Source organism: Sinohyriopsis cumingii, chromosome 17 (assembly GCF_028554795.1).
Source record: "Sinohyriopsis cumingii isolate HCF-2022 chromosome 17, ASM2855479v2, whole genome shotgun sequence".
Taxonomy (NCBI): Eukaryota; Metazoa; Mollusca; class Bivalvia; order Unionida; family Unionidae; genus Sinohyriopsis; species Sinohyriopsis cumingii.
Genome location: NC_142977.1, coordinates 30,364,546 through 30,377,964, shown reverse-complemented (window position 1 = coordinate 30,377,964; position 13,419 = coordinate 30,364,546). Strand labels below are relative to the sequence as shown.

Sequence of the window (13,419 nt, the reverse complement as noted above, 5' to 3'; positions counted from 1 at the left end):
CAATGCATAGTATTGCGTATTTTGCATTTTTGATTCACCCAGAGTGTCCTAATATTCTGGAGTAAAGCAAAGCAATGTAAATCCTAATGCACAGTCATCAGCCATTTTCTCCAATCACCATACATAGAAAAAACACATGAATATATGTTTTAAATATCTTTTTTTATTTACTTGTATAAATTAATTAATACCTTAACATTTATTTAGTTTAGGGTATTATAAAAAATGTTTCCATTTCTTACATATTTGCATAATTCCGATTGTTGAAGAAAATACTGCTGATTTCCAGAAGTTGAAAATTTTAATGGCCTGTTATTTGTAGATTTCAATTTTTGAATAGCTCCTGGTGTAATATCTTAGGGTTTATGAGAGAGAAAAAATATAAATATTTAATAATGAGAACATGATAAATGCAAAGAAGTTAAAGTTACTGCCTGAAAATGCATGTTTCAAAATACCTTGCACATAGCACTTCATATTATCACATGAGTTTTATCAATAAAGTACCACGAAATCTCTGACAACAGGAAATCACCTCATCGGTACTATAAATTAACACAAGAAGTGCAAGTGTGACCCCAGCCTCTGCTTGATTCGACTTGTCATGCATCTTTTGTTTCTTCAGAATCACCAAAAGACTGAAAAGCTACACATATATCCATTCAAAGTACAGTAACATACCAATGCATAACTCTCAGATGACCATCGCATAAATCTAATCTGGTGAATTAACTTTTATTTTCACCATTACTGTCACAAAGGGCTATGTCGAGCGGTAGCATGGGAAAATGATTTGACATTCCTTAAAAGTATGATATTAGGTCAGGATACACAGTCAAATGCCTGAGCTAAATATCGGTACCAAATTTATTAAGCCATGCAAAGCATAGCTTGAAATATCAGCGTTTATTCTTAAATAGGTCGCGCGAGCAAGGAGACAATTGTCCTCCCTTGTAGTTATTATACAGTACATGTATGACAGGTCAATTGTAAGCAACGATACGAGCCCCTGTGGTATTATTCAATACACAGTAGCTCTTATTTGCAATACATATTTTACAGAGACAAGTGCTTATAGTTAAAATAGCATGAACGGCATCAATATATTCTGAAAGATTATGACGTGTAAGGAATGCACTGAACAAATCTGCAGAAAATACAGGGTTACCACAAATATCTAACTGCGCTCATTATTTATTATGCACGACACTATCGAAATCAGGTGACAACCAGGCCACGTTTCACACACTGTTGAAATTGTATGCAATGTAAAATATTTTTCACCTTTCCCGATGCAGTTCCACCTGCTACCCCTATGACAAACGGTCTGGGAATTCTGGAGCCATTCATCCTTGGCGAAACGTGAGGATTCGTTGCCATTCTTTTAAACAAGGTAATTCTGTTTGCCGGAAAATCACACTTCCGGAACAGTGCCCGTCCAGATCTGAACACAAATCTGGTGAAAGACTGCATGCAGTGGCTATTTTGTAAGTTAAACACAAGAATCTAAGAAATATGAAGAGATGTATGCAACTTATAAATAGGTACAGCTAATGATGCAATTGCGGCCAAACCTCCAGACGGAAATACATACTTTTACGGTAATATAAGGGCATCTGCTAATTCATACATCTACTTCCGATGGCCGGACCAAAATGTACTGGAACGCAGATAATGACCGGAACGGACGATAAAAGTCAGTTTAATTCATCTTTTAAATCTGTTAATTCATTGCAATTGACTGCACACCTTTACTGTCCTCTGTTTAATCCTATTTCTTATTCGCGCACATTTACAAAATGACAACCTTTTGCTCATTGTTTTCATTATTTTTAATTGCTCATTTTAAGAAAACATGTTCGACTTTAATTGTGTACATATTTCATAATTAAACGGTCAAGTTTTGATATAAAACCACTCTGAATTATATATATTATCACATGCACATACACACAGCAAAGACGGGTCCATATCCATGACTTACTTGTTCGAGTGAATGTAAAACTGATGTTTTCCAATGTCCGAATTACAAACAGTCGGTTTGCGGTGATTGTATTCCGGTGAATGCAAAAGACTTCACATCATGGTTTTACAGTTATTTTGGAGTTTCTTTACAGAAATCGTTCTTTCAGTTTCTTTACAGGAATTGTTCTTTTATTGTTGATGTATACGATGTTCAAGGAACGTTAAAAAATACTACAAATCTGTGTTCTCTCTGCGAATATATGGCTAGCTAAATGGGATACTTACTGTTTGCCATTACTATTCTTCAAGTAACTATTTTAATCGAATTGATATATCTGTATATGATGACAATATATCATCAAGAAAAGGGGTCTGTAGATTATAAGAGCAAACCAAACGAAAATTAACACTCCCCCCCCCCTTCATTACATTATACAGACAAACGGAAATTTACATTCGGCCACCATATTTGTGGGATTCTGGGGCCAATTTGAAATCATTTTGTTAGCATGGGTGCCACCCACCCCACACCCTCATTTCAGATCTAAGCATGTCTTGGCTTACACTAGTAAAATTTTCTGTCCAATGCATGTCTGGCCCCACTCCCCGAAAATAATTTTGCGGGCGCCCCTCACTTTTATAGTTTTCCTTTAATTAATCATGTATGTAGTGTGAGAGAGTGAGAAGCATTAGTAATGTTTGCTTCTCAATAGAATTTGCTACGCATGTTCATGTTAGCAATTTGAATTTCAAACATATTGTTGTCAAGAAATGCAAATATTCATTTATCAGTCTCGGTGACAAATTTTACAAATTGCCACACGCAGCAAAGACGGTTTTACAAATTTGTCAACTCTAGCACTGGCATGGCCTTCTTTTACTAAATGTGCATAGTGAAAATATTCCTGTTCAAATCAGCGTTCCTTTTTCCTACATTGTCAAATAAGGGCAGAAATTGTGTGTACCAGATGTCAAATTATTTTCTCTTCACAAATGTTACAAATCTGCCAGCCTATAATGACTTGGCCTTGGCTTACCTAATAAAACATTTCGTAAACTTCTTATTCCAGATCAATCTTTTGCTATCCGATTACTCTTTGCTGCGTCTCATACCGCAGATATTACGCAGTCTGAGTTAAATAAACGTATGTTGTAGGTTAGCAACCGAAGCTTACCTAAAGTGCGAAAATTAAACTGATGGTAGTACAATCAAACAAAAATGGTAATTTATGTTGAATTCTAAGGCGTAATGATTTTGTGCATATTGTAGTAGTAGTAGTGGTATTAGTAGTAGTAGCAGTAATAAATATAGTCGTCGTTATTATTATTATTATTATTATTATCAGCAGTAGCAAATGTTCCCCTCGTAATATTTATCTTCCACGTCACGTTGGACCATGACATTCATTTTAATTTTGCAACATGATTATTTCTTACGTAATTAAATGAAATTTTTGGTTAACTCCTTTACGCAATAAGAAGCATTATCGACTGAGAAACCAAAAAAAAAAAACCGATGCAAACAATGGACGGAAGAAGTTTATGATGTTCTCCTAGTCACCATGCTCTCTCTCTCTCTCTCTCTCTCTCTCTCTCTCTGATTCGAAATACGGTAATAGTAAGTATGGGGGTCATGAACCGCTCAACCAGTTTCAACCAGCTTGATCCTTTTTTAAGCGAGACAATAATTGTTCAGTTTAAAATCTGTTATCCTATAAGAGAAACTTTCTGGAATACTTATATATTTGTTTAAAACAAATATCCATTAAACTTCGTTGATCATAGTTCACATTGGTCTTGTCTTCGTCATTTTCGAAATTAAGAATTAAACCCTATACAAGAATATTTCTGTTGATATGATCTAAGAAAGACAACTGTTACTCTCTATTCTGTAGTGGTCTTGAAGGAGTTACCTTCGTGTGTGTTGATTAAACACGTGACTTGTGTTTTCGTCTACGAGCTATTCTTTTGAAGATATCACCACTTATGATGATACAAGCATGCTATCAACATGGTGGCAGCGGTGAACGCATATCCTGATAACGTCTGCAACGTTGATTTTCGCTGGATAAACGCACAGAGTTGAAGAAACTCCGAAAATTTGACCAAGCCAGGTCGCGAAAATAGATCACATTTAATTGAACATTCGTCCCGATTTGATTCGTTCGACATGGCGGACTCGTTAAAGCCACCTGGGACTTTAGATATTACTGAAGGAAACATAAGTGAAAACTTCAAGAGATGGAAGCGACAGATAGAAATATATTTGACCGCTAGTGGTTCCCAAAACAAAGACAAGACAGTTCGAACCAGCATCATTTTACACTGTGCAGGACCGAAGGTAATTGACATTTATGACCAGTTTGTATGGGCAAATCAAGATGACAAAAACGATCCAGACAAAGTTCTGCAACAGATTGAAGCCTACTGTAATCCACGGAGGAATGAAGTTCTTGAAACCCACAGGTTCTGGTGTGTGAAATATGATGACTTTACATCGTTCGAACATTTCCTTACCGAAGTTAGGAGAAGAGCAGAGTCGTGCAATTTCAAAGAAAAAGACAGAATGATAAGAGATAAAATTGTACTCAGCACAAGTGGTAAGCTCCAAGAATTGTTGTTGAGAGAAGAAAAACTTGAACTTGACAAGTATCTTCAAACTTGCCGAGCATTTGAACAGTCAAATAGACATGTGCAAGAAATCAGACAAGACAAAGTACATGATTCGGTGAACAAAGTTGATAACGCGAAACCACGATCACAAGCAGGTGTATCTGGTACTGGATTGGTAAGACCGAAACTTAAGTGCGATTTCTGTGGACTGTTTCATGAACGAAGCAAAGAAAAATGTCCAGCCTGGGGAAAGAGATGTAACAACTGTGGTGTAAAGAACCATTTCAAATCATGCTGCAAGAAAGTGCAAACAGTTGACCAAAATGACAAGCCCGAAGAAGCTACAGAAGAAGAATTCTGGCTTAACTACATTGACAATTCGATCAATTCAAAGGCAAAAGCCAAAATGATTGTAAATGACTGTGATGTAACATTTCACATTGACACTGGGGCCCAGGTAAATACAATCCAACAGAGATTTGTCCGAAAATCTCAGAGAATACAGAAAGTGTCACATCTCAGAATGTGGAACAAGTCAACAGCGAAATCCTTAGGGGAGGCAACTCTGACAGTGACAAACCCAGTGAACAATGAAACTTATAACGTAACTTTTGTAATTGTGCCAAATGAGCTAGATTGCTTGCTAGGTTTGAAAGCGGTTCAAGAACTGAAACTGGTCACAATTAACACCGATAATTTTATCGGAAGCGTCAAACGCCACCTCGGAGATCTTGGTGAAGTGAACCTCAGACTCACAGATGATGCAAAACCCAGGGCATTGCCAGCTCGCAACATACCGCTGGCAGTGAGAACTGAGGTGAAAGAACAAATTGACCTACTGACAGAACGCGGCATTTTAATACCAGTTACAGAACCAACTGAATGGGTTAGCCAGATGGCAATTACAAAGAAGAGCAATGGATCGTGGAGGATATGTTTAGATCCTCAACCGCTGAACAAAGTGTTAGTGAGAGAACGATATAGACTTCCAACTTTTGATGACGTAGTTCCAGGATTACATAATGCCAAAGTATTCACGAAACTCGATGTGCAAGAAGCATATTGGCATATTAGACTTGATGAAAAATCCAGTCTACTTACTACTATGATAACACCGTTTGGAAGATACAGATGGGCTCGACTACCGTTCGGACTGAATGTATCCAGTGAAATATTTCAGCGGAAACTGAATGAAGCTCTTAGCGACCTTGAAGGCATATTTACAATTGCGGATGATATTATCATCGTTGGTTGTGGTGATAATGAAATAGCAGCTCAGAAAGACAATGATGAAAAGCTGGCAAAGCTTTACAAACGCTGTGAAGAGAGGCACATTGTTTTGAATGAAGGAAAGAAGGATATGGGCCCTGAAATCACTTTCCATGGACACAGAATCACGCCACAAGGTATCAAGCCAGATAACGATAAAATCAAAGCTGTTCTTGAAATGAATGCTCCGACGGACGTTACTGAAATCAAACGATTTTGTGGATTGGTACAGTATATGGCTAAATTTGTGCCAAATCTGTCTGAGACTCTTGAACCATTGAGAAACCTGACTAGAAAGAACACACCGTGGAAATGGACAAAACAATGTACGGAAGCTTTTGAAAGAGTGAAACAACTGTTAAAGCAAACAGATGTGTTAGCAATCTACGATCCAAATAAGGACTTGGTACTACAAGTTGATAGTAGTAAAGATGGCCTAGGAGCTGCTCTGCTGCAAGATGGACACCCACTTGAGTTTGCATCAAGATCTTTGAAACCAGCTGAAAGGAACTGGGCACAAATAGAAAAAGAAGCGCTTGCAGTATTGTATGGGCTAGAGAGGTTCGATCAGTACACATATGGTCGCCCAGTGATTGTTGAAAACGACCATAAACCTCTGGAAACCATCCTGAAGAAACCACTCAGTCAAGCACCAAAGCGGCTACAAGACATTCTAATGAAGATGTTTAGATACAATGTTACGTTTCGGTACGTCAAAGGATCTGAATTAATCATTGCGGACACACTAAGTCGTGCTTATAGTTTGTCAGATGACACTGAACTGACTAGGCTGAAAGTATGTGAGGTCGAAATGTTTGATAAAATTCCGGATGCGCGAATTACAGAAATCAGGAGAGAAACTGCCAAAGACACAACTTGTCAGTTGTTGATTGACCGTATTATAGAAGGATGGCCCAAAAACAAAAATGACCTAAAGCCTGAAGTGAGACCTTATTTCTCTATCAGAGACACACTGAGCTTTTATGACGGTATAATACTGAAAGGGGAAGCTGTTTTAATTCCAAAAGCTTGGAGAGGACAAATTAAAGAACGTTTACATAGTGCCCACCTTGGCTTTGACAGTATGGTTAGGAGAGCACGAGGAACCGTTTTCTGGCTGGGAATGAATCAAGAAATAAGACAATTAGCAGACAATTGTGAACACTGCATGGAGAAAAAGCCAAAACTCCAGAAAGAGCCCCTGCGGCAACATGATGACGGCAACTACCCATGGGAGAAAATTGGGTTAGACTTGTTTGAAATACAGGGTAGAAACTATTTGTTGGCGATTGATTATTACTCAAATTTTATAGACGTTGATTTACTCACCACAACATCATCAAGTCAAGTCATTATCAAACTCAAGAAGCAGTTTGCGCAATTTGGAATACCTAGAATAATCATCAGCGATGGTGGACCACAATTTACGTCTGACGAATTCAGTCAGTTCACGAAACAGTGGGGCATTCAACATCACGTGACTTCTCCTCATCACCCAAAGTCAAATGGCAAAGCCGAAGCCGGTGTGAAGATTATAAAAGGCATGATGGTTAAATGCCTGAACTCTAGGACTGATCAGTACGAAGCACTGCTAGAACTAAGGAATACTCCAAGACAGGACACTGGTCTGAGTCCGGCCCAAATGATGTTTGGGAGAGAAACAAGATCAATGCTACCTTTGGCTCAAAAGAAGTCGCCCAGAAACAAGAAGCGAGATGCTAGGAAGGACTGTATCAAGAAAAGTTATGACCGCAGTGCTAGAATTAAACTAAAACTTGAAAACAGTCAGCCTGTATATTTCCGACACAAACCAGATAAACCCTGGAGAAAAGGTGTTATTACAGAATCAAACGACCGAAACTGTATTGTAACTTCAACGGATGGTGTTCAATACAAGAGAAATAGTGAACACATAAGACCGACATCAATCCCAGTACAAATCCGCGATAAATCACCGGAAAGAACAACTGTACAGGAGCAAACGGCTGACACGCATGTAAAGGAACCTGATCAGAGGCGTCCCGTACCAGAGTCGACATGCCTGGAATCAGCGACTACACCAGTTATAAGACCCAGGCGCGAAGTGAAGACGCCAACCTATCTCAAAGACTATGTGAGGTTTTGAGTCAGTTTTATGCAGTTGTGAGGGACATAATAATCCCCTGTAGTGATCTAGAAATGTTTTCAAGTGTTACAGTTATTGTTAGCTAAATTAGTTGAATTTATTTGCATTGCATTTTGATGACTGCATAGTATAAAATCCTGTCTTCTTTAAATCATTTTCAGTTAAAGTCTAGTCAATAATTTTTATCTAAGTCAAAAAATCCAAAGCCAGTACTTTTTGTAACTGTAAATTTTATAACCTGTTAACTTGTTCATAAATTGATGTTTTGTTTAGATCTCAATTAGTTTCGTTAGAGAAAAAGGGATGTTGATATGATCTAAGAAAGACAACTGTTACTCTCTATTCTGTAGTGGTCTTGAAGGAGTTACCTTCGTGTGTGTTTATTAAACACGTGACTTGTGTTTTCGTCTACGAGCTATTCTTTTGAAGATATCACCACTTATGATGATACAAGCATGCTATCAACAATTTCTTGACCAAATGTTCAATGATCATAGTTTACATTGTTTCTGTCTTTGACAGCATTTAATTTGATTTTTGTTTACAAATGATGCAGTAATACTGAATTCAACGGTTTTCAGGAGTGTTTTGAATATTACACGAGTTTAACATTTTTTGAATTGGGATTTATTTTAAAAAAAAAAAAAACACAAACGGCGAAAATCTGTGCAACTAGTTTCGCATTTATGCTTATTCAGGCACGAAAAGTTTTGAAAGAAAACGGATGACGTCATCAGGTATTTTTTTCAAAACATTTCGTGTCTGAAGAAGCGTAAATGCGGAACTAGTTGCACAGAATTTTCGGCGTTTGTGTTGTTTTTTTTAATCCCAATTCTGAATTTTTCAAAAACATAATGGCATCAAATTATGATCCGCTGAGAGTAATGACGTCTTTGAAATATCAAACACTAAAACTATCTGAAAAACGAATGAAAAGCAGCCTTCACAGCAGTTTCTTGAACAAATTTGTTGAGGAGGGGATCGTTCCATCAGCTTTACGACTGAAACTGAACATCTACATAGGAAGCGGAAATAAAGAATTCCAAAATTCTATCGACAGTCTGTTACATAAAGTCTCGCTAAACATATGCGAGCGATTAGCAGAACAACAGAAACTATCACTAAACGTAGGAAAACAGATGGACAATATTATGGATGAACTGGCGAAGAAACTAGATAGGCAAAGCCTTTTCAGTTTCGATCAAGAAGTATATGAGAAAACAGAATCAACACAAAATAAAATACTTCTGAAGCAGGATAAAAAAAAATAAACAGTTTACGAAAGAGTAAAGAAGAAAAACGTCAACAAGTTGAAAAAAAATTGGAGAACAGCATATAATCCATAAATAACTGAAAAGCAGCAGCAGAAAAGCATCAAATCATCACAACAACAGAGTAATGAACAGCAAGAAAGGAAGTATTCAAAACACAGAGAAACTACAGCAAAGTAATACACATATAGCACCTCCCAAAACATCAGTAAACCAAAGACTCAATATAAATAGAAATTTTTATAAATTCGAACAAGATTGAACATGATGAACAACAGCGAAAAAAATTGACTCTCCAGGGCACAACAAAGAAGACATACGCAGAAGCCGTAAAACGGGGGAAATCAGAAACAGTGACCATGAGAAAGACACTGACAAACCTGGCAAAGATTTTACAAGGGCTAATAGAGACAACATCACAAGACAAAATAAACGGAGGTTCCGCAGATTCAAAAGTAGAAGAGAGTGGGGGGGGGGGGGGAACAGAGCGCAGACTACACATTAAGAACGGTAAAGAAACAGTGTTAAACCTCTCACGTAGAAGATTGACTGATAATTACTATATACTATTAGGCAAAGGGATAAAACTTTGTCCCAAACCAAAAATGTCACAATAAAAATAAATTAGCTGAAGAAATTTTTATTTATTCTAAACGCATAAAATTAAAAGAATTTTTTATGATAAAGCATACAACAATTCAGAGAGTAAATCGATTTTTTTTTCATTCTAAAAAATGGGTTATTTTAACACAATTAAATCATCTTTTACACCACCTAGTGGACGTGATTCATATTTAGATTTTTATATTGACGAGATCACAAAAGAGATATTAACTGATAATCATCAAAAGCAATATCATAGTAATATTTCTAAGGACGAAATTAAGCCTTTATATAATCTAATGAATGACGACAGTATAGTGATTAAAAAGGCTGATACATCAAACGCTATCATTATTATGAATCAAGAAGATTATGTTAAAGACGCTGAACGTCAATTAAATGATGAAAAATACTACAAACATATTAACGAAGACCCGTCAATAGAAATCAAATAAAAAATTTCAACATGCATTAATGAGATCGCGAAAAATAATAATTCCATATATGAGGAATTTAATAATTTCCCTCTTAACATACGCACACCTCAATTATACATCTTACCAAAAACTCGGAAAAATCCTGACCATAACTGATCTTTAAATTTTCCAGGACGACCCATTATATCAGGTTTTAATTCATATACGGAAAACCTACAACCTTTAATGAAATCACTTCCTTTGTACATTAAATATACAACTGATTTCATTAAAATGTTGAAGTCTATTCCACAACTATCTGATAACTCAATCCTGGTGTAATTAGATGTAACATCACTATATACCAACATTCCGCCTGCAGATGGTATTGAAGCGTGTAAATATTTTCTTCATAACAATCCTAATAATGGCACACTATCAGCAGCAGAGGGGGGATCAGACCACTTAAGGGAATGGTCACCTTGTGTTTGGATCAAAAAAAATAATGACCCTTCATAGAGGTCAATACCACGTCTACGATTATTGTTTGTCCCAAACAGAATTGTAGACGAACCCCCTCTGCTGCTCAATAATCCTGGGAATCTTCATCTGAATCTTGGGAATCTTCATCTGAATCCTGGGAATTTATTCTATGTTTCAAGTAATATTCAAGTTCTGATGGTGGTTTTTCTATTTTTGGATTTATGTTTTTTCTTTTTCTGTAATATATCATTAAACTTCTGTATCGATCTCCACCGCAATTTTTGCAAATCTGATATAATCCTCTAACGCCGTTGTTACATCCAACACATCTTCGTGGACTAGCGTGAGGGTTTTTCTTTATAAGATAATTATGTTTTTTGCAATATTCTCCACGACATTTTTTATCACATTTATTAGTGGTTCCTTGACGCAGCCACGCACAATTGTTCATTATATTAATGATATCTTTTTAATTCAGTTTAATTTTATCATCACCCCCTGTTATCCAAATATTTTATCAAGTCCAATACGATATCTTGTTCTAGGATCGTGTAAATTTATTGTTATAAACCCATGCGGAGTAGCTTGCGCTTGTGAAAAGAAATTTCTGAATTTAATTATATCCATGTCACCGCTGCACCAGGTTTGATGAATATTTCGCAACGTATGTGTGTCTACGCCATTAAACACAACTAAAATATTACAGTTATCTCTGATCACTTTTGGTATCTGTGTGTATCGTTGAGTAACATAAATAACGTCAGTATTTTTATGTCTACCTCGAGAAAAAATCCTGGCTGGGTTTGATTGTTTGTCCAGCATCACATCGTCGTATACAACTAAATTATTAATAAGTCCGTCTATGGAATCAACTGATCGTGCTTCATCAATATCGGTTATAAACTCGATAACGTCGTTAGCGTTTTCATTAAAATCCTTAAGTACATTATAACATCGCTGATCATCAACTGACGGGGCTACCAAATATAATTTATCCCATTTTAACCATCTCATTATAAGATTAAGTAACAACTGTGTCTTTCCACTTCCAGATGGTCCTATTATTATCATTCTGATGGAATTTGGTAACGCAGGATGGTGCTTGACAGGTTCTTGTTTTCTTGTCGCTGAGAAATCAATTATATCCATGTTGTATAAAATATCTATGAATTTATATTGCTTGTGCTGTAAAGTTAAAACTCCAACTACTGATTTAGCTACGGTTATAACAAAAAATAAAAAAATAGCATACGGTGGAATATGTTCTATATGCGGTAGAAAGAAATTTTCGTTTTTACCTAATAGGCGCGGTGGTGATATTGCTAATTTGATGTCAAAGTTTCCAGGTGCTCCATGGGCTAAATACAGCGGAGAAAAACATCTACCAGGATATAATTATTGCGGTCCTGGTACTCGACTCGATATCGGGCTTGATAATCAGGATCAACCAAAACCAGGCGAGGAACCAGTAAACGCTATTGATCGTGCTTGTCATGTTCATGATGTAGCTTATAAAAGTCAAAATCTACAAGATAGACATATTGCAGATGTGAAATTAATTCATGCATTAAATTCCATAAAAAATAAAAATATTAGAGAATCATTAGCTAATTGGTTAGTAAGATCCGCGATGAAAGGTAAATTAGCGCTAGGGGCTGGTAATATATAAATGGAATCGATTTATTATTCGCCAGTTGGATACTGGAAGGGTAAAGCAGCAATTAGTAAACTCGCTGATGCAGCAGCGGTTAAACATTCTACTGCTAAAGCGTGGTTGTCCAGGCAGGCAATATGGCAAATTTATCTACCACGTCCTAAGCAAATTCGATTTGCTCATTTTAGTGTCAGTGTTCCTAATGAGGTTCATCAAGCTGATATTCTGTTTTTACCACATGATACTGTACGTAGAAAAACGTACAAATACGCGCTAACTGTTGTTGATGTTGCAAGTAGATATAAAGATGCAGAACCGTTAACGACTAAAACAGCAACTGAGGTAGCCGACGCGTTTAAACGAATTTATCAACGAGGTGGTGGATCACAAGGTGGTCTACGATGGCCACAGCTGCTACAGGTTGATCCTGGCAAGGAATTTCTTGGTCCAGTATCATCGTTGATGAAACAACATAATACCAAAATACGACGAGGACATACTGCAATTCATCGTGATCAGGCAATTGTTGAGCGATTTAATCGAACACTTGCTGAGCGGTTATTTGGATATCAGTACGCGAGGGAATTTATTCAGGATAAAAGATCTCGTGAATGGGTGGCAAGATTACCAAACGTGATAGCTGCATTAAATAATGAGATCACGCGAACAACCAACATGAAACCCACTAGCGCAATTACGAAAAAAAATATACCAACACAACGAAAAGATGTTGAAAAACAGAAAATATTGGGTGATATGAGCCTGGTGAACTTGAAGGCGGTAAAGCGAGAGCGACTGATCCTATTTGGAGTGTTACCACACACAAAATATCCACCGTGACAAGATCCTCAGGTAGACCTGCAATCTACAGATTAGATTCAGCTGCTCCTCAACGTGGATTTACACGTGAACAACTACAAATAATCCCCACGGATACACAACTACCACCGCGATCACTTGACTAGCACTAGCGCCTCTACGTCGATTACATTCAAGACAGGTCAACATTATATTTTCTCG

General features: G+C 36.9%; 1 protein-coding gene across 1 annotated transcript in view; it reads right to left on the bottom strand.

The window, feature by feature from the left end:
• LOC149778347 (uridine-cytidine kinase 2-B-like) overlaps positions 1-1,626 on the bottom strand; it is a 38,837-nt gene extending 37,211 nt beyond the window's left edge. The window contains exon 1 of the mRNA XM_089939168.1: positions 1,285-1,626. Within this exon, the coding sequence (XP_089795294.1) occupies positions 1,285-1,473 (189 nt within the window). The 5' untranslated portion in view covers positions 1,474-1,626. The remainder of the gene's footprint in view (positions 1-1,284) is intronic.
• Positions 1,627-13,419: the final 11,793 nt, after the last annotated feature.